At 53.8% G+C, this 23,906-nt stretch overlaps 1 protein-coding gene across 5 annotated transcripts in view; it reads right to left on the reverse strand.

Annotated features, from left to right (window-relative positions):
* Window positions 1-6,946: 6,946 nt before the first annotated feature.
* SPTBN2 (spectrin beta, non-erythrocytic 2) overlaps window positions 6,947-23,906 on the reverse strand; it is a 43,180-nt gene continuing 26,220 nt past the window's right edge. For all 5 annotated transcript variants that reach the window (XM_055266761.2, XM_055266688.2, XM_055266801.2 and 2 more), the window contains 23 exons: window positions 23,577-23,714; window positions 22,521-23,277; window positions 21,111-21,313; window positions 20,698-20,788; window positions 20,330-20,476; window positions 17,974-18,237; window positions 15,843-16,067; window positions 15,476-15,565; window positions 14,888-15,148; window positions 14,659-14,789; window positions 14,225-14,429; window positions 12,986-13,360; window positions 11,744-11,988; window positions 11,510-11,648; window positions 10,803-10,887; window positions 10,360-10,556; window positions 9,878-10,020; window positions 9,712-9,787; window positions 9,576-9,626; window positions 9,132-9,352; window positions 8,699-8,872; window positions 8,103-8,145; window positions 6,947-7,811 (listed from right to left, as the gene is read on the reverse strand). In XM_055266761.2, coding sequence (XP_055122736.2) covers window positions 7,578-7,811; window positions 8,103-8,145; window positions 8,699-8,872; window positions 9,132-9,352; window positions 9,576-9,626; window positions 9,712-9,787; window positions 9,878-10,020; window positions 10,360-10,556; window positions 10,803-10,887; window positions 11,510-11,648; window positions 11,744-11,988; window positions 12,986-13,360; window positions 14,225-14,429; window positions 14,659-14,789; window positions 14,888-15,148; window positions 15,476-15,565; window positions 15,843-16,067; window positions 17,974-18,237; window positions 20,330-20,476; window positions 20,698-20,788; window positions 21,111-21,313; window positions 22,521-23,277; window positions 23,577-23,714 — 4,495 coding nt within the window. In that variant the 3' untranslated portion in view covers window positions 6,947-7,577. The remainder of the gene's footprint in view (window positions 7,812-8,102; window positions 8,146-8,698; window positions 8,873-9,131; window positions 9,353-9,575; window positions 9,627-9,711; window positions 9,788-9,877; window positions 10,021-10,359; window positions 10,557-10,802; window positions 10,888-11,509; window positions 11,649-11,743; window positions 11,989-12,985; window positions 13,361-14,224; window positions 14,430-14,658; window positions 14,790-14,887; window positions 15,149-15,475; window positions 15,566-15,842; window positions 16,068-17,973; window positions 18,238-20,329; window positions 20,477-20,697; window positions 20,789-21,110; window positions 21,314-22,520; window positions 23,278-23,576; window positions 23,715-23,906) is intronic.

Below are 23,906 nucleotides of genomic sequence, written 5' to 3' on the forward strand. Positions count from 1 at the left end.
AAAGGGTCGCCACTGCTGCGTCAGAGGGGCTCTGGACGCAACCACCGCCTAGAAAAGCGGAGGCCTCGGGGAGTCACTCATCATCACAATGGGTCCTGCTCTTGGGCCCTCTGAGGGGGGCGGGGAGCTAATGACAAAGGGGAATCTCCCCGAGGGCCCTAAAAAGGGGCTTTTGTAGCGGGCTGGCCGGCTTCTGTGGCAGCTTGGGGCAACATTTCAAAAATAGAGGTGCGCCACATTTTAAGTAAAACTAGTCATTGTTTCGTAGCGCTTTAAACATTATTTTAAAGTTTGTCATTGCAGACGTGTTATTTATTGGTACGGAAACTGAGAACCAAGGAGCAGAAAGATAACCTGGCAGAACTGGGACAGGCCTAAGAGGCATTGCTACCCAGGCTACGCTTAGTCATGTTTTGTTTGCTCGTGAGTATCCGTGGTCTGGTTCTCTCTCTCTCATTGTGTGTCCATCACAGTCCTGGTCTGTGGTGAGCACACCAGAGGAATACTTGGTGGAGAGGCCCAGCGAGGTCCCTAGTTTTGGGGTGGGACAGGGTCTCCTCGTACACACCAAGCTGGAAGTCTAGGCAACTGTGAGTTTCCGGACTGTCTAACGTTCAAAATTCAGCCGTGGTCCAAGGGCACCTCCTGGCGGTAAAAACAAGCTTAGGCGGGCCGGGTGCGGCGGCTCACGCCTGTAATCCCAGCACTTTGGGAGGCCGAGGCGGGGCGGATCACGAGATCAGGAGTTCGACACCAGCTTGGCCAACATGGTGAAACCCCGTGTCTACTAAAAATACAAAAAATAGCCGGGTGTGGTGGCGGGCGCCTGTAATAATCCCAACTACTCGGGAGGCTGAGGCAGGAGAATCGTTGGAACCCGGGAGGCGGAGGTTGCAGTGAGCCAAGATGGAGTCCAGCCCAGGCTGGAGTCACTGCACTCTGGCCTGGGTGACAGAACAAGACTAGGTCTCAAAAAAAAAAAAAAAAAAAGAAGTTTAGGCGGATTCCCCACTGTCACCTTCCAACAAAGAGTAGCCTTTTATGGAGATTGATGGATTAGGTTTATCTCCTAGTAGAGCCTGCCAGGGAGGTTGTCAGCCACCATTCCTCATTGTAGTGGCTCCATAATGGCTTCTCTGATACCATCGGGGACACATTCCCCAGGCTGCCCTCTTCCACCCCAGCTACTTAGATATGTTCTTTCCCTGAGTTCTTTTTGTTTCTCAGCCATTTCAGAAGAGGCACTGTCCTTCCAATTTTATTTTATTTATTTTTATTTTTTATTTAATTTTTTAAAGACAGAGTCTCGCTGTATCGCCCAGGCTGGAGGGCAGTGGTGCAATCTTGGCTTACTGCAACCTCCACCTCCTGCGTTCAAGCCATTTTCCTGCCTCAGCCTCCCAAGTAGCGGGACTACAGGCGTGCGTATACCACCCCCAGCTAATTTTTGTATTTTTAGTAGAGACAGGGTTTCACCGTGTTGGCCAGGCTGGTGTCGAACTCCTGACCTCAAGCGATCCACTGGCCTTGGCATCCCAAAGTGTTGGGATTACAGGCGTGAGCCACCTCGCCTGGCCCTTAACTATTACTACTATTATTTTTGAGTCAGGGTGTCACTTTGTTGTCCAGGCTAGAGTGCAGTGGCACCATTATGGCTCACTGTAGCTGCGACATCCCAGGCGCAAGTGATCTTCCTATCTTAGCCTCTGGAGCAGCTGGGACCACAGGTGTGGGCCACCCCATCCAGCTGATTTAAAATTTTTTTTTGTAGAGATGGGGGTCTCACTGTGTTGCCCGGGCTGGTCTCAAACTTCTGGGCTCAAGATGTTTCCACCACAGTCTCACAAAATGCTGGGATTCAGGTGTGAGCCACTGCACCTGGCTTACTATGTGCTTCTAATTTAAAATAGCACTATCCTATGTTAATATCATCTAATGTTTATGCCCAAATTTCTCCTGGATTGTTACAAATGTCTTTTTACAGTTGATTTCTTCTAATCTGGACTTAAACATTGTACATTTGTATACATTATGTAAATGGTGTGTTTTGAGTTGTATAGCTGACTGTGCCTTAACTATTTTTCCACTAAGGGCTATGTCGCCGCATGATGTCTAACTAGTGAGTAACGCAGTCCTCCGTGGTGTACAGTCACATATTGTACCTGTTCATCTCTGGGCATAGGGCACTCAGCTTGCTTCCATCTCTCTGTCATTATAAACAAGGCTGCAGTGAACATGCTTAAGTATGTGCCTTAATTCTGTGTGAGAACTTGGGGGGATATAAACCCAGAGGTGGAATTGCTGGGTCATAGAGTATACGTAGAACTCACCTGTCTAAGTAGCACTGAACTGTTCTCTGGAAAAGCTGCACCAGCATACTCTTCCACCTGTAGCATATGAGGGGCCTTGTTTCTCTACGTCCCTGCCAGTGATACACATTATCCACTTTTCTAATTTTTGTCAGTCTAATAGATATAAAGTGATATTTCACTGTTGCTTTAATTTGTATTTCTCTGGTTATTAATGATTTTAAGCATCCCTTGTTTTTTTTTTTTTTTTGTGATGGAGTCTCGCTCTTATTGCTCAAGCTGGAGTGCAGTGGTACTATCTCGGCTCACTGCAACCTCTGCCTCCTGGGTTCAAGCGATTCTTCTGCCTCAACCTCCTGAGTAGCTGGGATTACAGGCGTGTGCCACCACCACGCCCGACTAGTTTTTGTATTTTTAGTAGAGACGAGGTTTCACCATATTGGTCAGGCTGGTCTTGGATTCCTGACCTCATGATTCGCCCACCTCGGCCTCCCAAAGTGCTGGGATTACAGGTGTGAGCCACCATGCACAACCTTTTTTTTTTTCTTTTTAGACGGAGTCTTGCTCTGTAGCCCAAGCTGGAGTACAGTGGTGCGATCTCAGCTTACTGCAACCTCCGCCTCCCAGGTTCAAGCAATTCTCCTGTCAGCCTCCCAAGTAGCTGGGACTACAGGCACATATCACCACACTTGGCTGATTTTTGTATTTTTAGTAGAGATGGGGTTTCACCACATTGGTCAGGCTGGTCTCGCACTCCTGACCTTAGGTGATCCACCCACCTTAGCCTCCCAAATTGCTGAGGTTAAAGGCGTGAGCCACTGTGCCCAGACTTGTTTTTTGAGAAAGGGTCTTGCTTTGTCATGCAGGCTGGAGTGCAGTGGCACGATCATAGCTTGCTGTAGCCTTGAGCTCCTGGGCTCAAATAATCCTCCTGCTTCAGGAGGCTGAAGTCCTCAGCCCTTAGCCTCCCAAGTAGCTAGGACTATATGCCCAGCTAATTTTTTTGTTTTTGGTAGAGACAAGGTCTCACTGTGTTGCTAGTCGAACTCCTGGCCTCAAGTGATCCTCCCACTTCAGCCTCCCAAAACACTAGGATTACAGGTGTGAGGCACTACACCTGGCCTCTTGAATTTTCGAGTTTATGCTTCTGTAAATTTCCTGTTCAGATCTTTTGCCCATCTTTCTTTTCAGGTTGTAGGCTCCTTTTTTGTTGTTGATTTGTAAGGCTTTTTCATATATTCTAATCTCTTATTGGTCTCAAATACCATCTCTCATTCCACTAATTATGAACTCTGTCCATGGTGTCCTTCATTGAACAGAAATCCTTATTTCTTGTGCAATGAAATTAATTTTTATCTCAAAGCTGTGCTTTTCTATTTTTTTTATTTTTTTTGAGACAGCCTGTTGCCCAGGCTAGAGTGCAGTGGTGTGATCATTGGCTCACTGCAGCTTCAACCTCCCAGGCTCAAGCAATCCTTCCATCTCAGCCTCCCAAGTAGCTGGGACTACAGGTGCGTGCCACCATGCCCGGCTAATTAAAAAATTTTTTTTTGTAGAGATGGAGTTTCACTGTGTTGCCCAGGCTGGTCTTGAACTTCTGAGCTCCAGTGATCCTCCCATCTCACCTCCCAAAGTGCTGGGATTACAGGTGAGCCACTGTACCTGGCCTGCTTTTGAACTTTTGTATAAGGTGTTCTTTTGTAGCCTCCTTAGTCACAAGATATTCTCCTACATTTTATTCTATTAACGTTATGTTTTTTTTGTTTATTGGGGGGATGGAGTTTCACTCTTGTTGTCCAGGCTGGAGTGCAGTGGTGTGATCTGGTCTCACTGCAACCTCCGCCTCCCAGGTTCAAGCCATTCTCCTGCCTCAGCCTCCCAAGTAGCTGGGACTACAGGTGTGCACCACCACGTCCGGCTAATTTTTGTATTTTTAGTAGAGACGGGGGTTTCACCATATTGGCCAGGCTGGTCTCGAACTCCTGACCTCAGGTCATCTGCCTGCCTTGGCCTCCGAAAGTGCTGGGATCACAGGTGTGAGCCACTGTACCCGGCCTATTAACATATTTTTTACCTTTTGCATTTAGATCTGGAGCCCATTTACAGCAGTGCTGTCCAATAAAAATATGTTAGCTACATATGTAATTTTAAAATTTCCAGCAAACACATTAAAAAAGTAATCAAAATAGTTGAAATTCACTTTAATGATACTTTTGAAACCCAATATATCTAAAATATTATTTCAACACATAAGCAATATAAAAATTAAGGTATTTGAAGTTGTTGTCCTCTTCCATGCTTGATACCTGGTGTTTCAGAGTCATGACACACTTGGTTTGGCTACATCTCAGTAGCCACACATGGCTGGGTGGCTGCTGCTGTGGACAGCATGGACCTAAAGTCCACTCTTGTAGGTGATGCTAAGAATGCAAATATATTTTTCTCTACATAATCCTATTTTTTTTTTTTTTTTTTGAGACAGGGTCTCACTTTATTGCCCAGACTGGAGTGCAGTGGCATGATCTCGGCTCACTGTAACCTCTGCTTCCCAGGTTCAAGCAATGCTCCTGCCTCAGCCTCCCAAGTAGCTGGGACTACAGGCACGTGCCACTACACCTGGCTAATTTTTGTAGAGATGGGGTTTCACCATGCTGCCCAGGCTGGTCTTGAACTCCTGAGCTCAAGTGACCCACTCACCTCGGCTTCCCAAAGTGCTGGGATTACAAGCGTGAACCACCATGCCCAGCCAAGTAATCCGTTTTTATCTGCCATCTCTCTCCATTGATGTGTAGTGCCTGCATTTATTGTATTTTTGTGTCTAACTTGTCTCATAGCCCTCACCTCCCCATTCCATCCTGTTGTCTTTCCTGGAATTTTTTTTTAGTTCTACTCACAGCTGAAGGTGTTTTCTGACTTCATTCCTGACACTATGCTTCCCCTCTTCTATGTCCTGTTCTAAAGGAATCGTGTCCTGAAGTCCTTCTGCTGCTGCATATGCAGATGCTGCTCGGAGCCTTCAGTCTCACCTCTCCGTTCTCAATGCCTGCCCCTACTGCGGGACTGCTTCAATTGGCTGTCCTATTTACACTTACATGTCACGTTAAAATAATCATTTCTCTATTTCTCCATATACATTTCCTTCAGACATTTCCAATTATTGTTTCCCTTCAATGCCCCCAGGCTTGCCACCTTGGAGTGCAAATACCTAGATTCCCTGAGCACCCCCAAGGTATGACTGTCTCTTCAGTGGAGATTTTACAGTTGTATTTGAAGAAAAGATGGCCTGTGTAGTGCTGATGGATTCTTCCACTTAGTCCCATGACAGATTGTTCTAGTTACACGTATCCACCTGTTGGCTGTGGAACAGTAAATCTACCCATCTTAAGGGGGAAATTATCCTGCAGGCTCTCTGGTCTACCAGGTCTCAGGTTTGGAGCCCACTCTGGGGCTGTGATGTGCTAGTTCTGGGCCTGCACACACCTGACTCGGTCTTCGTCATGACTGATGATAGGCCCGCAGTGAATGACTAAAGATGAGGCTGCCTTCCTGGAAAAACAGTTGTCTGTCTGTATAGAAAACAATGAAAGAACACACTTTTCCTGTTGGAGGCCACCAAGGAGTGCCCACTTCCATCAACATCTGGAGACAAACACTGTGCCCTGAAAGCTCCGATTGCCAAACCAGAGACAAAGGAGAAGCCACCCGCTCCTTTCTAATACTTCGCCAGATCCAGAAGGTAGTCTCAGCTGGGCATGGTGGCTCACGCCTGTAATCCCAACAGTTTGAGAGGCCAAGGTGAGAGAATCACTTGGGCCCAGGAATTTGAGACCAACCTGGGCAACATAGTGAGACCCCGTCTCTACAAAAAACAAACAGACTTAGTCGGGTGTGATGGCATGTGCCTGTGGTTCAGGCTACTCAGGAGGCTGAGGTGGGAGGATTGCTTGAACCTGGGAGGTGGAGGTTGCAATGGGCTGTGATTGCGCCACTGCAGTCCAGCTTGGCTGAGAGAGCGAGACTCTGTCTCAAAAAAAAAACAAGAATATATATTATCCTCTGTGTGTGTATTTACACACTTGGGCTGTAAAGTCACCTCATGGCTTCCCAGAGTGACTTCATTCTGTTGGTCAGTTTATTGGAACCTGCCACTTCTCAGATCCCTGTCTGAGGTCCCTTGATATACTGGAGAGCAGACGGCAGGTGGGGGCAGTAAGCACCCACTGTGCTCAGCTTTCCACCACCGGGCTGAGCAGTGGCTGAGACTGGCTGGGGCTGTAGCAATGCTTCCCAGTCTTCCAATTTGAAAACAGTTTAGAGATCACAAGTGAAGAAAATTGTGCACCAGGGAAGGAGTCCCTCATTGCTTGTTAACATGAATACTGCTTGTTGACATCATCCCAACCCATGGTGAACTACTTTGGTTTAAAAAGAGGCTTGGCATTGGTCAACCCAGCACACTGGAGGTCACTGTCACAGGGAAATGAGACCGGGTCAGGGAAGCTCTCAGTGTGACACGGCTCTTCAAGAGCTTGGAAGCTGGGGCAGAGTGGAAACGTGAGATGCAGGAGACCAGAACCAAAGGAGGGGACACAGGCTTGGGCAGAGAGGCTGTGGTCAGGAAAGCAAAGACACCCAGAGGCGGTGAGAGAAGCTGAGCTGTTTAATCACCTCCTTGGCCAGACTCAAGGCGGTGGCTGTCCCTGAACAACACACCTTGGAAGCCATTGAGAGCAGCTGGAGATGGAGTGGCAGCTGGAGTTACAGGGTGGGGGTGGGGAGGGAGGGCTCCTGCACCTCTGACTGTCATCTGGCACTCCTGCCCCCAGGGCCTGCTTCAGCTCTGAGAGGTTCCTGGCTGGTCCGAGGGGTGAGGAACCAGAAGGCAGAAGGCGAGTGCCCTCGCAGTGGCGGGAGAATGACCCTGAGGCAGGGGCAGCCACTCCCCACATGGCCTATGTTGAGGGTGCGGCACTGCCCACACCTTGGTGAGGGACAGAGGCACGAGGCTGGGGAAAGAGGGGAGAAGTCGGCGGGGGTGGGAGAGGGGGTTGCCTGGGTCCCACCACCAGTCTGGAATTAAACAGCAGAAGAGAAGGGCTGTCCTTGGGAACACGGACTTGTCCCCAGTGACAGTTCCTGGTGATGGGTTGACCTTGGCAACAGACCCTAGCAGCAGGCAGTTGTCCTGACAAGAGGGCGGTCCCTATCGACTGTCCCTGGCAGTTTCCTGAACGGAGGGAGGGAGTTGGCCTGGGACCTTGCCCCCAACTACTTGTTCTTCTTGAAGAAGCTGAAGCGTTTTTCTCGCTCTCGTTCTCTGCCATCTTTGCTGCGGAGCACAGCAGGCCCCTCAGCCCCGACGGGTGACACTGGGGGCATGGTCATGGCCCGGGTCATGCCCCGGGTGGTGCTGGGCACCACTGGCTCTTCGGGCTCTCCAGAGGCAGAAGACGCAGTGGCAATGGCTGCATTCACCACCCGTAGCCACGAGCTCATCTCTGCCTGTGGATGGAAAGACCCTCAGTCAGCTTCAAGGACACTGTGCTGGGGTGGCCGCATTGGACAGCAGGGAAGTGTACGAGGAGGAGGCAGAAAGTGAGCTGACTGTTTCATGCTATGAGGAGGATGCGGCCGGCTTAGACAGGGAGTGCGGCCTGGTGCGGCCGTCACACACATCCAGTCTTACCACAAAGGACAAGACCAGGAAAAAGGGAGGATGGGGAAGGAAGGGGAGTCTGCAGCTGGAAGCTTCTGGAATGGCACAGACAGAGAGGAACACGAAGGACAGCTCACCTCATCCTTGGCCTGGAATAAATATTCTTTTCCATCCTGTAAGCTGTTGGGAGAGAGAGGCCACAGGGCAGAGCTGAGAATCCGGATCTGCCAGGTAGCTGCTGGTGAGAGCGTAATCATGACCCAACACTGGGCTGGGACATCTGGCTGCAGCCCTTGGAGCCGGACCAGACACGCTCTGCACATTCTTCAGCCTCCCCAGACTGTGCAGAAGCACATCCTTTCTGACTGGCTGCAGAGGCAGGGGGAGCTCACTTCCACCCCAGCCCGGGCCTCCTGCTCCGGCTGCTTGCTGGGAGGCAGGGACAGGCCTCTGGAGGTCTTGCCAGATCCTTGCCTTTGGATTTCCCACCCTGGGTAATTTTTCACCTTGACATTGGCAGCCATCAGGCCTGGGTCTTGGTTCTTCTGCTCCCCTTGGTGTGGAGACAACCAGAATCCCCGCCTCCCTCATCTACACTATTCCCAAGTGGCTGGCCTGGTTCCTCCACTCAGGCTCCTTTCAGGAACTCCCCTCCCTCTGGACCTGACTCATGGCTCACCTGTGTCACTCCCAACTCTCCTCCCATCCCGAGAGCACTGTTCCCTGTTCCTACCCCAGCTTGAAGACATGTTTGCGCTTTCGGTAATCAAAGGCGACGCTGCCCTGGGCCCTGGCCAGGCTGACAGGCACTTCTCCGTGGTATGGCACTCCTGCGCTGGCTGCCTTGGCATCCTTGTAAAAGCCGAGGCTCCCACGCCGCAGGACACAGTACATATTCTGCCAGGACCTGTGAGGCATGAGGTGCTGACTGGCCGGCCTCAGTGGCGTCTGCAACCCGGAGCCCTCTTGGGTGTCCTAGGACTTCCAGTTCTGTTCCCATCTTTAGGCCATGGTCTTCACACCCTCTGGTCCTCCCCTGAGGCCCTGCTCTGGTCCCAAGTCCTACCCTTTGCCCAGAAGATATACTCTAAAGGGCATCCCTCCCTCTATCTGGGCAGAGGCTCTGGGGAAGTGCCCTCTGAGGGCAGGCTCCAGAGAGGCTGTACCTGTTGGCAGCCTTCTTCCCGAAGGCCTCCATCTCCTGCTTGCGGCACAGCATCCCCTCCATCTGCTCCTGGGCAGATGGCTCTGGGCCTCGAGGCGGCAGGGTGGCAGCATGGGCTGACTCGGTGGACCTGCTCTGGGGCATTGCAGATGGGGCCGGGCCCCGAGTCCGGGTCTGCCTCTCTCCCCGGGGCCCATTGGCTTCATCCCCTGAGCCAGGTCCCTGGTGGGGGAAATCAGTGTCAGTGTCAAAGGATGAGATGGGAGATCCCTAACCTGGGTGCCAGGAAGCTCCATGTCCAGGAGTTGGTCTTCCTGCCTCCAAGCTGCCTGTGAACCTCTGCCCTCTCCCATCCCATCCCCAGTACTCCCCCACCCACACTCACCACCCCTTCTGGACGCTTTGCCTCACAGTTATCAACACCCACACTTGCAGGGGAACTCACCGGCCCTTCGGGGAAGCTGCTGTGCTCAAGTCTCTGTTGTCCCAGCAGGGGCTGCAAGGACAAGAATCTGTAAAACGATGTGTGGGGGTGGAGGGGCTACGACTCCGATGGGGGCACAGAGGGACAGTGGGGTCACCTGTGAGGGCTCTCCATCTGTGCAGACTCCATTTACACTGGGTGCTTGTGTGGATGGTGGTGGCCGTGGCTGGGTTCTGGGATGACCAAAGGCAACACAGAATCATTAGTCCCTGGGTGGCCTGGGCTCAGCCTCCTCCTCCTACCCCAGGCGTCCTGGCTCTCACCCGTCCCAGGTGGTGTCAGAAGCTGTCTGGCCGCCCACCAGGTCCCCTGGAGGCACACTGGCTGTGGGTTTGGGAGCAGGCGGCTGTTTTCTCCGCTCCTCCTCATCCCTCTTTCTCTTTCGCTCCTTCTCCCGCTCCTCTAGCTGTCAAAAAATGCTGCATTCAGTGTGTAGAAGGTCGCATGTGAGAGGGCCAGGGAAACGGAGAGCTGAAATGTCTCAACTCTAATATGATGAAATATGATAAAAGGAGAATAGAATTTGAGAAGACGGTGGGGACAAGAAACAAAGCGGGAAAAGGTGTCTCGGCATCACCCAGGGGAACTGACACCTCCTAAAGGTGTGGTGACAACGGCACTCTCAGCTCACATCTGGGGGCCGCTGGTGCAATGGGAAGAGAGAAGACATGTTTTCTCCAAGCAGAAGCAAGCACGGGTCGGGGGAGCAGGTTGGGGTGGGCATCTGGGGTCCTGTGTCCCTCACCGCAGTAAGCTTCTCCAGCGCACAGAATCGCTCCTCCCAGGCCACTGCTGACTTCTGGAAGGCCTCATGCCGCTTGATGAGGCTCTCAACTTCGTCGACCGTGCAACCCAGCTCAGCGCTGCGCACCAGCGGCTCCTGGCTGCAGAGCCAGGCCTCTGCCATCCCTGCATCTCTTCCAAACACGAGCACCTCCAAAACTGGCAGGATCGGGGGTTGCAGGAAGATGGTGGGTCAGAGTGGCCACTGGCAGGGCACAGTGGCCATGGCAACCTCAAGAACAGGGACACAGAGGAAGCCACCGCCCCAGAGCTGTGCCAGGCAGCGTCAAGGTTGGGCATCCTCAGTTTCATACCCAAGATTCCTAGTCTCACCTACTCTGGAAACCACAGGGTGCAGGATGCCCCCCACTCCCCACAGGGCCTGGGGCTCCCTCGACGGCTCACCCAGCTGAAGCCAGTCCATCTTCTCCTGCCACTTCTCAGCCGTCTCCTGGCGCCGTGCCTGCAGCTGAGACAGCTTCTCTGAGATCTGGTGGGGGCAGAGATGTGAGTTAGCACCAGGATGTGAGGTCTTTCCAGGGCCCCTGGGGAGTCACCCAGGGGGACAGGTGATTTCTTTCATTTTTTTTTTTTTTTTTGAGACAGAGTTTTGCTCTTATCGCCCAGGCTGGAGTGCAGTGGCGCAATCTCAGCTCACTGCAACCTCCACCTCCCAGGTTCAAGTGATTCTCCTGCCTCAGCCTCCGAGTAGCTGGCATTACAGGTGCCCGCCACCACGCCCGGCTAATTTTTGTGTTTTTAGTAGAAACGGGGTTTCACCATGTTTCATCACAGCCCAGCCACACAACCCGTGGAGGCCAGGCTGGTCTCGAATTCATGACCTCAGGTGATCTGCCCGCCTGGGCCTCCCAAAGTGCTGGGATTATAGGCGTGAGCCACCATGCCTGGCCCAGGACCAGTAATTTCTGATGTCAAGAGGCAGACAGTTCTGGGGAGAGATTTCCAGAATGCGAGAAACCCCTGAATGGCACCGAGGGGGGAGAATGAAAGGTTTCTTGCAAAGAGAGAATGAGAGGAAGCAGAAAGCCACCAAGAAGTCAGTGTTCAGCACTGCACAGTGAGGATGGCCCGGCCACCCAGGCCTCACCCACCTCCTCGGCCGCATAGTGGCTCCTGGCCAGCAGCTCCTTCCCCATGCCGATGCAGGAGGAGAAGCGGTCTGCCCGGGCTTCTATCTCTGCCTTGATGCCTTGCTGGTTCTTGATGACTAGATCCGCAGAGGACACATCCCTGGGGGGTGGCAGAAACAGCATCACCTGCTGCCCACAGCCCCATCACAGCCCAGCCACACAACCCGTGGAGGCCCAGGGCCCTGGGATTCTCACCGGGGACGCTCCTGGGCATCCATCTGCAGGTTGACCTCATCCATCCAGAGCATCAGTTCCCGGACAGCCTTGAAGAAGCGGAACTTGTCCGTGGTGTCCAGTAGCAGCTGCCGGCGGGCGGCAGAGCTTCCCTGAAGCTGGGCCCAGGCCTCGGCCACAGCCTGCATGTGGCGGCCGATCTCCTCGGCCTTGTCTCCAGCATAGGCCTTCTGGAGCCGGTGGCCGTCGTCCTGCACCTGCTGGACCTGTGGGGCCCCGGGTCAGAGTCAGGCAGAGCCGGGGACTCCAAGGTGCCGCAGCCTGCCTCAGTCCTGGCTGCCACTCTCACCTCCTGCCTGTCTCACAGCCAAAGAAGCAGGGGGAGGAGCCAGGGAGTGGGGGTGCTGAGAAAGATGAAGGCAGGGGCCTGGCCACACTCTGCCCTGTTGGGTCTCATCTGGACACCTGGGCTTAACTGGGGGAGGATCTGGAAAAGAGCCATTGGCCAGTTGAACTTTCAGAGGCCTGTCTAGAATGTGATAGACCTTGGAGACTGCTAGAACGAGATACTTAGCCTGAAAAGGGGATTCAGGCAGGGGCTGATGGGTTTTAGTGGTTGAAAGAAGGATCCATCCTTATTGAGTGTGGGCCTAGAGCTCAAGCCTGGGAAGCACCAACAGGCAGATTTAGCGCAGCATGAAGAGTCTCCTGGCCACTGGGAACCCCTGAAGACATCATGGGCTCTCAAGGGGTCTTGTCATCAAAAGTGTGAATGCAGTGGCTAGATGTCCCCTGCCAGAGATCTTTTCTTTCTTTTTGAGATGGAGTTTCACTCTTGTTGCCCAGGCTGGAGTGCAGTGGAGTGATCTCGGCTCACTGCAAACTCTGCCTCCCGGGTTCAAGTGATTCTCCTGCCTCAGCCTCCTGCGTAGCTGGGATTACAGGCATGTGCCACCACGCCTGGCTAATTCTGTATTTTTAGTAGAGAAGGGGTTTCTCCATGTTGGTCAGGCTGGTCTCAAACTCCCAATCTCAGGTGATCTGCCCTCCTCGGCCTCCCAAAGTGCTGGGATTACAGGCGAGAGCCACCGTGCCCGGCCAGAGATGTTTTCTTGGAGCAATTTCCTCATCTCGAAAGGGCCCTCCAAAGAGTGCCGTCCTCCCAGCATTTCTGAGCTCTGCCCTAGCTCCTGGGAACTCTCCCCGGCATTTCCCCCATGACCTCCTCTAAGCCTCCCCCACCTCCTCATGCTTGGGTCAGACCTGGGGGCTGAGGGCCTGAATGTCGTGCTCGTAGGCACAGTGTCGGCGCTGCAGGGCCTCGGCAGCGTTGAGGTCGCGGCCAGTCCCGTCTGGAAGCTGCTGCTGCTTGTGCTGCACCCGCGCCAGGGCTTGGCGTGCTCCGTGCAGGAAGCGCTGCAGCTCGTATGCCGCGGCCAGCACCTGACCCCGTGTGTCCAGCAGCTCAAGCAGGTCAGCCCAGGCCTCGTTGAGACTGTCCTTCCACTCGGCCACGGTGGCCCGTGCGGCATGGCCCCCAGCAATGAGCCCATTGGCCAGTGCATTGGCGCTATCTACGCGCTCCTGACCGATGGTGCTTGTGTCCCGGGAGAACTCTCGGAATTTGTCTCGGAGCATCTGGTAGAGGAAGCAGATGGACAGACCATACCGTGATGTTGGGGGATGTGGTCCCTGCCTGATGGAGCGAGTCTTCCACTCCAAACTCAGAACCCACCTCTCCCCTCTGGCCACGGGGGCCGGGACAGGTTTCTTCCCCGTGGTTAAGGAGCAGGTGCAGCCGCTTCCCACTGACCCTGTATTTGACAGACTCCCTCCACCCCCAGCAAAGGCGTTTTGAGGTGCTTGGGACCCTTAGGCCTCAGACAAGAATGCCCTAACTATGGTCCATATTTCTGTACGACTGAGGGTCCAAGCCCCCAAATTGTGGAGGGGATCACACTCCGTTTTGTTGAATTCTGTTGAAAAGTGTGAGTGATAATTTCCTATTTGCCCTTGTCTCAGCTCAGCTTCATGTCCCCTTTCTGCACAATTCTTCAAATTGTGTGTGTGTGTGTATATTTAGAGACGATGGAGTCTTGCTTTGGAGTGCACTGGCGCAATCACTGCAGTGTCGACCTCCCAGGCTCAAGAGATCCTCCCACCTCAGCCTCCTGAGTAGTTAGGCCTACAGGCATGCACTGCCATGCCCGGCTAATAAAAATAAATTTTTTGTAGAGATGGGGGTCTCACTATGTTGCCCAGGCTGGTCTTGAACTCCTGGACTCAAGCAATCCTCCCATCTCAGCCTCCCAAGATGCTAGGATTACAGGTGTAAGCCTATGTCTGGCCTCTTCAAATCATATACCTCAAAACCAGTGCCTGCTCAGCCTGGTCTTGACCCTTGGCCCCCCAGTGCTCTGCCTGGGACGAGGTCCTAGTCTCCCTGTGGGTCCTCCACTCTTCCCACGGCTGATCTGAGCTGGGTGCCCTCCCTACACTCACAGTCACATGCTCGTAGTCTTGGCCCAGCTCGTGGGAGGCCGCCACCACCTCGCGCTCCTGGATCCACTGCTCCAGGTCATCCAGCTCGCGGCGGAGCTGGCACAGCCGGAGGTGCTCCTGCAGGCGCTCCCGCCGCTCTCCCGCCAGCTCCTTCAGGCCGGCATACAGCTTGTCCACCTGGGCTTGGCGGATGGATATCCGAGTGCTGCAGAAAGAGTGGGGGAGGCACTGTGGGACTTAGGAGTGTAGCTCTGACCTCCGGCCTGTTCTGTGGAGCCCTGTCCCTCTGAGTCTCCCAACAGCTCGCCCACCCTGCGTTCCAGCTTTCTAGAAGGCTCCGTGCACGCAGCACTGAAGGCTCCACATTCCCTGCACCTTCCTGTTCCTGCATCCACCTCCTCCCCCAGGCTGGGCCGGGCTGCCGCTGCACCCACCTCTCTGGGTGCTCGTGGTCAATCATGTCCTGGCTGCCGGCCGCCAGCTGGTGGATGGTCTGCGCGTAGTCGGCCAGGGCTTGCTCCAGCACCTGGTGCTTCTTCACCTCTGCCTGGGCACTCAGCTCATCCTGGGGGAAGGGACGGTGGAAGGGGACAGTGGCATCAAGCAGCAGGTCGGAGGAGGGCAGAACTGGCCACATACACTGGGCTCTGTCCTGGCCCTCACCTTGGCCTTCTCCTGGCCCATCATGTGTAATTCCTGCTCGCCCATCCAGGCCTCCGCCTCGGCGGCATCACGGTAGAACTGCTGGGCTCGCAGGGCCTCCTCCAGTCGCTTCCCTCGAAGTTCCAGCTCGTGGCCCAGGCGTTTCCACATTTCCTGCAACTCAGCCAGCTCTGGGCCTGCTGCTGCTGCACCTAGAGCACGCTGCCGCTCCCTCAGGTCCGCGATCCGGGGCTCATGGCCCTGAATCTCCTTCTGCAGGGTCTGCCCGCAGCCACAGAAGAGAAAATGCTGAAAGGCCTGCCACAGCCCCACGTGCTCCCGGAGACCACCCTTCACCCCTGTGCCTCTCTCCTTCCTGGGTCCTCTGCTCCCTCTCCTAGCCTGGGGGTGCGAGGGTAACACCCGTCAGCCCCCCAGCCCCCACTATCTCCCACTGAGTGGACCCACCCTCCCGAGGTGAGGAAAGACAGCCACTGAAGTCCAGGGTTACACTCAGCATCGAGGGGGGCCTGGTCTTAAGAAAAAACACACGTTCAAGTCTGGGGAGGCTCCTGGGAACTTCTCTTTTGCCTTCAGCCTCTGCCTCACCTGGTTTTTCTTCATGAGAAGCTGGACACTGGGCAGGTCCTTGCCATGCTCCATGGAGCTGGCCATGGGCAGCCGCTCTGTCACCCACAACTGGAAGAGGAAGAGGGGGTCAGTGGAGGCCCAGAGGGCAAGGCAAGCACCAGGGACTGATTAGTGGGAGTGGGGACACCTGGGGCTACCGCTGTGTGTGTAGGGAACGGTCATCTCTGGTTCTGGGGGGCATCTCCAAGTCTCCCTATAGGGGAGATGGTCAATGTCAAAGAGAAGAGGGAACAGAGCCCTGCTGGCATCTTCCTGGCATCCAGGAGGGAGGCTGGAGAGCCACTTGGCTGGGGGCAGCTTGCCGTCCTTGGCCCCAGTGACTCACAATCTCATCTTCCACGTCCCGGTGGAACTGGTGCTGCTCGCGAGAAGCCTGCAGGTGCCGACAGCGTTCCCGCATGGGCTGGCACAAGGCCCTGAACTTCTCCTCCACGGCCCTCGAGGTTCTCTCCACCTCCCCTGCACCCTGGTCCTCCTGGGCCAGCGCTTTGGCCTGGGCCTGGATTGCCTCCACCTCCTTCTCTCTCACAGCCATCTCCCATTCCAGCATCTGCAAACCGCCAGGAGGAAGGACATGTTAGCTCTGCATTTCCGCCTTCACGCCCAGCAGAGACACCAGTCTCTATCCAGCCCACTGTGGCTGCTTATCACTGCAGCTCACCTAGGGAGAGCATCCCCTCATGGGCTGGATCAGTGGATCTCGAACTTTATATGCACAAGAATCCAAGGGCAGGGGTTGAAAAAATCCCTATTGGGTACTGTGCTCACTACACGGGTGATGGGTTCAATTATACCCCAAACTTCAGCATCACACAATATAACTTTATAACAAACCTGCACCCACACCCGCGAATCTAAAAGATTGAAATTAAAAAATCCAGGGTAGTGTGATAACTGTGCCCGTTATCAATTCATTGTCTCTCCATTCCCAATCCATCGTGGCCCTGCTTTGAGACACTGGAACTGGCCCCTGGAAACATTCCTCCTTTGCCAGCGGGCACAATCTAGGCCTTGTCAGCAGAGGGCGCTGGAGGGACACCACAATGCCTAGCAGATGAGGGGCATTCCAGGGTTCCAAGGTGCTTTTCTTCCTCCTACAGCAAAACTGTCCACAGTGCACAAGAGACCCGGTGGCTCTTACTCTCTGGCAAGTTTTGCTGCACTCCAGTGGCTACTTCCTGCTGGCCAGCCTTGGCTTGCTGGCTTCAGACATGCTCTGGCCTGTGATACCCCAGCAAATTTCCAGGCCATTCAGTGGGCCTCTGCCCTCTCCAAGGAGGTCTGAGACTCAGCCATCTTGCTCCTTCCTGGGGGACTCCTCAACCCCAGAGGTGTCAGCTGCTCCCTATGCTTCCCATTCTGCATTCTTTAGAGCGAGTCCAGCCCACTGCCTAGCCTTATAAAGTTTTTATTGGACCACAGCCGCACCCCTTTTTAAAAATTTTTTTGAGACAAGTCTCGCTCTGCCACCCAGGCTGGAGTGCAATGGCACAATCACAGCCCACTGCAGCCTCGACTTTCCAGGCTCAAACAATCTTCTCACCTCAGCCTCCTGAGTAGCTGGGGCTACAGGCACATACCACCACCACGCCCAGCTAATTTTTGTATTTTTTTGTAGAGATGGGGTTTTGCCATGTTGCCCAGGCTAGTCTCAAATTCCTGGACTCAAGTGATCTGCCCACCTCGGCCTCCCAAAGTGTTGGGATTACAAGTGTGAGCCACCACACCTGGCCATACCCCTTATTTTACATATAATCCGCAGCTGCTTTTACCTTTCAAGGGTAGAGTTGAAGGGCTATGACATAGACCTTATGACCCACGAAGCCCCAAATATTTACTATCTGGCACTTTACTGAAAAAAGTTTTCTGACCCCTGCTGTAGAGTTCTCTTTACCACCTTTTACTAATTTATACTTCTTTTTTTTTGAGACAGAGTCTTGCTCTGTTGCCCAGGCTGGAGTGCAATGGCATGATCACGGCTCACTGCAACCTCTGCCTCCTGGGTTCAAGCCATTCTCCTGCCTCAGCCCTCAGTCTCCCAAGTAGCTGGGATAACAGGTATGCACCACCATGCCTGGCTAATTTTTGTATTTTTAGTAGAGACGGGGTTTCACCATATTGGCCAGGCTGGTCTTGAACTCCTGACCTCAAGTGACCTGCCTGCCTTGGCCTCCCAAAGTGCTGAGATTGCAGGCGTGAGCCATCATGCCTGGCCTAATTAATATTTCTTTTTACTGAAGTTCTCATCTTCAAATTATTAGGGGGTCTGTCTCCTAACTCTAACCCTGTGACATATCCCTAGAGATTCTGATACTGGCTGCCCAGAGAAATGATTCTGGGAAATGCTAGTGAAGGTGTTATCTGCCAGGCTTTAGCTGGCCTCCCAAATCTTGAAAGCTGCAGACCCCCTCCTTTCTTCTGCTGTTCACCATCCCCATCAAAGGCCCAGAGCACACCTGCTGCTTCTTGAGCAGGATGTTGACGCTGGTGAGGTCCTTGCCGTAGTCATCCGAGTGCAGCTGGGCCTGCAGGCTCTCCAGCCAGCTCTCCAAGGCACAGCAGCTCTGGGCAAACAGCTCAGCTCGGTTGGCATCAAAGAGGCTGCGGGCCTTGGCTTGGGTGGTGGTCTCCAGCTCGTCCCAGCGCCTGTGCAGGTCCCCCAGCTTCTCCGACACCAGGGCTTTCAGCTCTGGCTTCTCAAGGGTGAGCTCTCGCCCTTCCTGGAAGGCAGGACAGAGAATGTCAAAGTGCCCAAATTAGCCTGAACTTTAGAGGCTGAGAGCAGACCAGGGGCCTTACGGGCAGTAGAGACCTGAAGTGTGGGCAATAATTCCAAGTCCTTGTGTGTTCTTATCGACACACTCTTCGCAGAGTAAAATCCCTTCTAAACTGCTGTTCCCTCACTGCTGATGAACCCCACTCCTCCTTCAAGACCCAGCTCAAACAGCATTTCAACAAGAAAGCCCTTGCACCCTCTTTAGTTTGGGTTCCTTGGTGCCTGTGGTTTCTAGCGCTACACTGCACATTGACTTGACTTATTTGCCATCATTTTTTATTTCCCAACTCATTACTCTTCACTTCAGTGATAGCAAGTGAGTCCCACCTGTTTTCCCCACTTCCAGCTTTTCTGCTTGAGGATTTCTGTGTCTGGGGTGGTGAGGGAAGTGTGCTCTCTTGAACTGTGTGGAAGACAAATTGGAAGAGCCAGAGAGTTAACGAGACCAGAAGCAGCCCTCAACCAGTGACAGACAGGGAACTGATAGATACACAGCATCCTTGTGCCTTGGCTGTGAGACAGCTGTGTTCTGTGTTCCATCTACACCCCCGCAGAATGCCCCATAAGGGTTGGGCTCCTGCTGCCCATGGGGGTAACTGGCATGACTTCTGTCCCTTCTCATGGCTCCACCCCGCTACTGATGCTTCCCGGGGTCACCTCCCTAGAATCATTGTTTCAGGGTCTGCTTCTAGGGGAACACAAACCCAGACACTGCCTTCAGGCCATTTTGCAGGTGGCTGTGGCTGTCAGGATGGATGGAGAGCATCAAAGGCTAGCACTGCCTGGGTAGCTTCACAACCTTGAGCACAATCCACACTTGGAAGCACACGCATGTGGTGGTCAGGGCTTTCTGGGGCTTCTCTCCCACCTCTTCTTCCATGGGGCCCTGCACACATTCTGTGCTGCTGCTGGACTCACTCACCCCCTTGCTCCCAAACAGGCACTGCCTGCCACTGGTTTTCTGTTTGGTTTTCTCTACCTGGAAACATCTCTTCCTCAATATCTCCACTTGTCCAAATTCTACTCATCCTCCATGGACTACCCTGGATGTTGCTGCTTCTAGAATTTCCATATCTCCTCTCTCCTTATTCCCCAGGCTTCAGTGGGGCCACTCTCACGGCATTCATCAGATTCTGCTCTGGATTCAATTTAGCTACCTGCATATATGCCTCATATCCTGGCTACAGTGTTGTTCCTGCAGGGTGGAGCCTACCATGGGATCCCTTTCAGACCCCACGCAGGGCCTAATACAATGCTTTGGATATAGTAGCATCAAGTAAATGTTTGCTGAACGAATGGAAACACTTGAAAGCACACTGGTCTCCTTTTGTCCCAACCATCATGCCCTTGAGGGAAGGAAAGTGTCTTTTCGTAGACCTTGCAGTGCCTCGCAGACTGTTGAGCACATAACCATGTTCTGTAGGGATACTTGCTGAGCAGATATAAAGCTTTATCTGTCCTTGACTCTTGAGGAAGAGCTAGGTGGGAGACCAAGAACCAAGGACAGCAAGACTTGAAAATAAGGATTGGCAGACTACATACAGCCCATGAGGTAATCTGACCCACTGCCTGTTTTTACAAATAAAGTTTTATTGGGAAACAACCATGTTCATTCATTCACCTATTCTCTGCAGCTGCTTTTGCACTACAACGACAGAGATGAGTAGTTGTAGCAGAAACTGTTTGGACTGCAAAGCCTCAGATATTGACCATCCAGCCCAAGCCCTTTCCAGACAAGTTTTGCAGAGCCTGCTGAAGAGCATCATCCTGCTCTGAACACAGGAACAGTCATGGTGTCAAACCCAAGCTGCAGTTTGGCTACCTACTAATTTGTACTTTATCAAGGTTCTAGACTCACTGTCCCACTCTTTGCCTCCAACAAAGACGTTTATTTCCCAGGCCATAACTTTCCACCGTGGAGCTGTGGCACCAGAACCCCACAATCTCTAACCATGACAAAAACCACGTCCTGGAGCCAGGCCTCCCCTGCACCGTAGGGGACTCTGCCCAGAGGCAGCCCCCACAGCACTGCTCACCTTGTCCACCTTGTCCAGCCAGTCTTTGTTGGCAGCCAGCTCGGCCATGAACGCCTGGTGCTTCTGCCACTTGGTATGCAGGTTGCGGGCCTCGTCATAGGACACGTCCTGGGCTGTCAGCATCTTCTCATCAATCCAGAGCTTCAGCTGGACCAAACATAAAACAGGGACAAAGGAGAGGGGACATTTCCAAGGAAGGGGAGAGGGGGGCATAAAAGCAGGGCCACAGTGAGCCAGGAGAAGTGGGCACCTTGGGAAGAAGCTATGAAGGGGCTCACAGTCTCCGGTAACCTTGTGCTGGACTTATTCTAGGCTCAAGGTGAGAAAGGGATGGCTAGGGAATATCCCAGGGCCCCAGGGAGCCTCACCTCATGACAATCTTGCAGGAAATGCTGCTGCTCCCGGTTGTCCCGAAGACGGCCCAGAAACTGCTGCGCTGCGTCTTGATTTTTCTTGTGCCTGGAACGACACCCTCTTGTGAAACTCTGGAATTTGCTGTGAAAGGGTTGTGACCCTTTGGCTAACCTAGGGGCCTCCATTTCTTCCAGGGGAATAACGCCTTCTGGGAGCACAATGAGGCTACCCAGGAATCCTGACTTCCTTTTGGCCCTGGTTGGGGGGCGGAACCTCCCAGCCCTCTCCAACCACTTGGTTCTTCCTCTCTACTTCTCTGTCAGCTCCTGCACATCTGTGGGTTTCCTGTGTCACATTTATCTTTGAGGCCACCCTGTTTCTCCGATTCCCCCCAGGACCCCTAATTCATGGACTGTCCTCATCAGACCTCCTCTCGATGGAGTCTGCCTTTTCCCGAATCTTGTCGGCGTGGATGTTGCCTTCAGATACCAGCTGGCGCCCAGCCTCCAGGAGCCCACGGATCCGTTCCCCATTGGCGTCCATGGTGCTCATGAAGTCCTCCAGTTTTTTAATGGCAGCATCAGCAGCCTGGAGTGTCCCTGGCATCTCCGTGTGAGACAGAACATATTCCTGTGTGGGAGGGGTGACATTCAGCTCATTTTCCCCAGCACAATTCACCCCCTTAGGAGGGACCCACCCAGGGGCAAATCTGAGAGGTAGGGGCCAACCCGCGGACAGGGAGGGTAGCCCAGAGAGCTCTGAAGACAGGGAGGCTGCTAGCCAGCGTGGGAGTCTCAGAAAGTCACAGGGAAGCTGGGTGGGAAGGACCTTCCATTCCCCAGCCCAAATCCTGTTCTTTTTTTTTTTTTTTTGAGACAGAGTCTTGCTCTGTCGCCCAGGCTGGAGTGCAGTGGCACAATCTCGGCTCACTGCAAGCTCCGCCTCCCGGGTTCACGCCATTCTCCTGCCTCAGCCTCTCCGAGTAGCTGGGACTACAGGCACCCGCCACCACGCCCGGCTAATTTTTTGTATTTTTAGTAGAGACGGGGTTTCACCGTGGTCTCGATCCCCTGACCTCGTGATCCGCCCGCCTCGGCCTCCCAAAGTGCTGGGATTACAAGCGTGAGCCACCGCGCCCGGCCCAAATCCTGTTCTATCTCACTGCTAGCTCCTGATTCCATTTAACAGTTACATGACAAACTGGGTTTTCTATTTCTTCTAAAGTCAGTTTTAGTAAATTATATTCACATTTTTTTCATTCCCACTTTTCTCTCTTTTTTCTTTTTTTGAGACAGGGTCTCATTCTGTGGCCCAGGTTGGAGTGCAGTGGCACGATCACAACTCACTACAGCCTCAAACTCCTGGCTCAAGTGATCCATCAGCCTCAGCCTCCCCAGTAGCTGGGACTACAGGCATGTACCACCATGCCTAGTTAATTTTTTTTTTTTCTGTAGAGATGGGGGTCTCACCATGTTGCCCCAGGCTGGTCTCAAACTCCTGAGCTCAAGTTATTCTCCTGCCTCGGCCTCCCAAAGTACTGAGATTACAAGTGTGAGCCATCCTATCTGGCTCCCATTTTTCTTTTTAAAAAATTCTTCTATTTTCTTTAAAAAATTTTTTTGTAGAGACAAGGTCTTGCCATGTTGCTCAGGTTGGTATGGATATTCTCAGCCTCAAGTGATCCTCCTAGCCTCCCAAAGTGCTGGGATTTCAGGCGTGAACCACTGCGCTGCCCCATTTTGCTAGTATGTCCTTCCTGCCCATCCTGCTCCTTTACATTTCCCTAGGTCCCTACTTTGCTCTTCCTCCTGGTTGGGACTTTGCCCTGGACTTTCACCTGGCTGCTGAGCACGCCCTCAGCCTGACGAGCATCCCGCAGGAATCCCTGGAAGCCGTGGGCCTGGGCCAGGCGACCTTGCCGGCTCTCCCACATTCGGCCTAGCTCCTCCCAGCCAGTTCCCAGGGCTTCCAGTCGCTGTCGTAGGAAGAGGCACTGGGGGTCAGCCTGGTCCCGGGTCACCTCCTCGCCCAGGGCTCGCAGCCGGCTGTACTCGCTCTGGGCCCGCTCCACCTCTCCCCGCAGGGCTGCGTGTTGGGCCAGGAGGGCCTCTGCCTCAGGCAGGGTGGCCGGCCCTTCTTCAGAGGCCACAGCAGTCTGAGTGCGGCCTAGCCAGGCCTGGAAGTCATCCAAGCTGCGCAGGAAGTCCTGCAGCCGTCGTGCCTCCCCCAGCGACTCTTCTCGACGCCGCATGGTGGCCCTGAGGTCCTCCCAGCCGGTCTGCACCTCTCTCAGCCGGGCGTTGATGGCCGCTGCCTGAGCGGGATGGCCGGCAGCCAGGGCATTTGCCTCTCGAGTCAGTTCACCCACCCGGGCAGCGATGGCCTCCAGGTCCCGCTCCGTGCCGGCCAGCTTGCGCTGCAGGGCCAGCACCCCAGCCAGATCGTTGCCTAGGCCCTGGGTGGACTCGATGACTTTGGTCTTCTCTCTCATCCAGGCCTGGGTCTCCGTGCACTCTAAGTGGTAGTTCTGGATGCTCAGGGCTGAGGTGAGAGCTGCCTTCTTGCCGTCTGCCAGGGACCGAAACTGCTGCCACCTGAGAGCAGGGGGAAGGTTCAGCTTCCTGCCCTGGCCAGGCCTGTTTGGAAGCTTCTTCCCTGCTTCTCTCTCCCTTGGCATCTCCCCTTGACTCCTCCCTTTCTGGCCAGCAGCCGCTTCAGACTACCTTGACCCCCTCTCTCGTCTCTTTCATCCTTTTTCCTTCCCTAACATATTCCAGACTGGTTTGCTTCCTCCTTTGTAGCCACCCTTCCAGGCCCTACAAAACCTGCCTCACTGCCATCCCCATTGCTTCATTTTTCTGTCAGTTTCCCAGTCCTGCCCTCCCAAACCCACCTGTGGTTGAGCTGCTCCTGGGTGTTGACAATGCGGTCCTTGCCTGGGGGGTTGGCCTTCAGTAACTGCTCGGCAATGTCATTCACCGCAGTGATTTGTGCTGCAAGGGTGTTCATTTCAGGCTCCAGGGTCTCGAACCTGAGAGGGTGGAAGAGCCAGGCGTGAACAGTGGGAGGCAGCGATGTGCCCACTCCACCTAAGTCCACCTCTCTTAGACACCCAGGAGGGTGTCTCCTTCACCAGGAGGCTTATCTGCAGGAGTCTCTGTGCCTGTCAGCCTATGAGGTTCATAGTATCTGTGGGTCAAGGGAGGAACCCCCAACTCCCCCA

This window comes from Symphalangus syndactylus, chromosome 1, assembly GCF_028878055.3.
Source record: "Symphalangus syndactylus isolate Jambi chromosome 1, NHGRI_mSymSyn1-v2.1_pri, whole genome shotgun sequence".
Classification (NCBI taxonomy): domain Eukaryota; kingdom Metazoa; phylum Chordata; class Mammalia; order Primates; family Hylobatidae; genus Symphalangus; species Symphalangus syndactylus.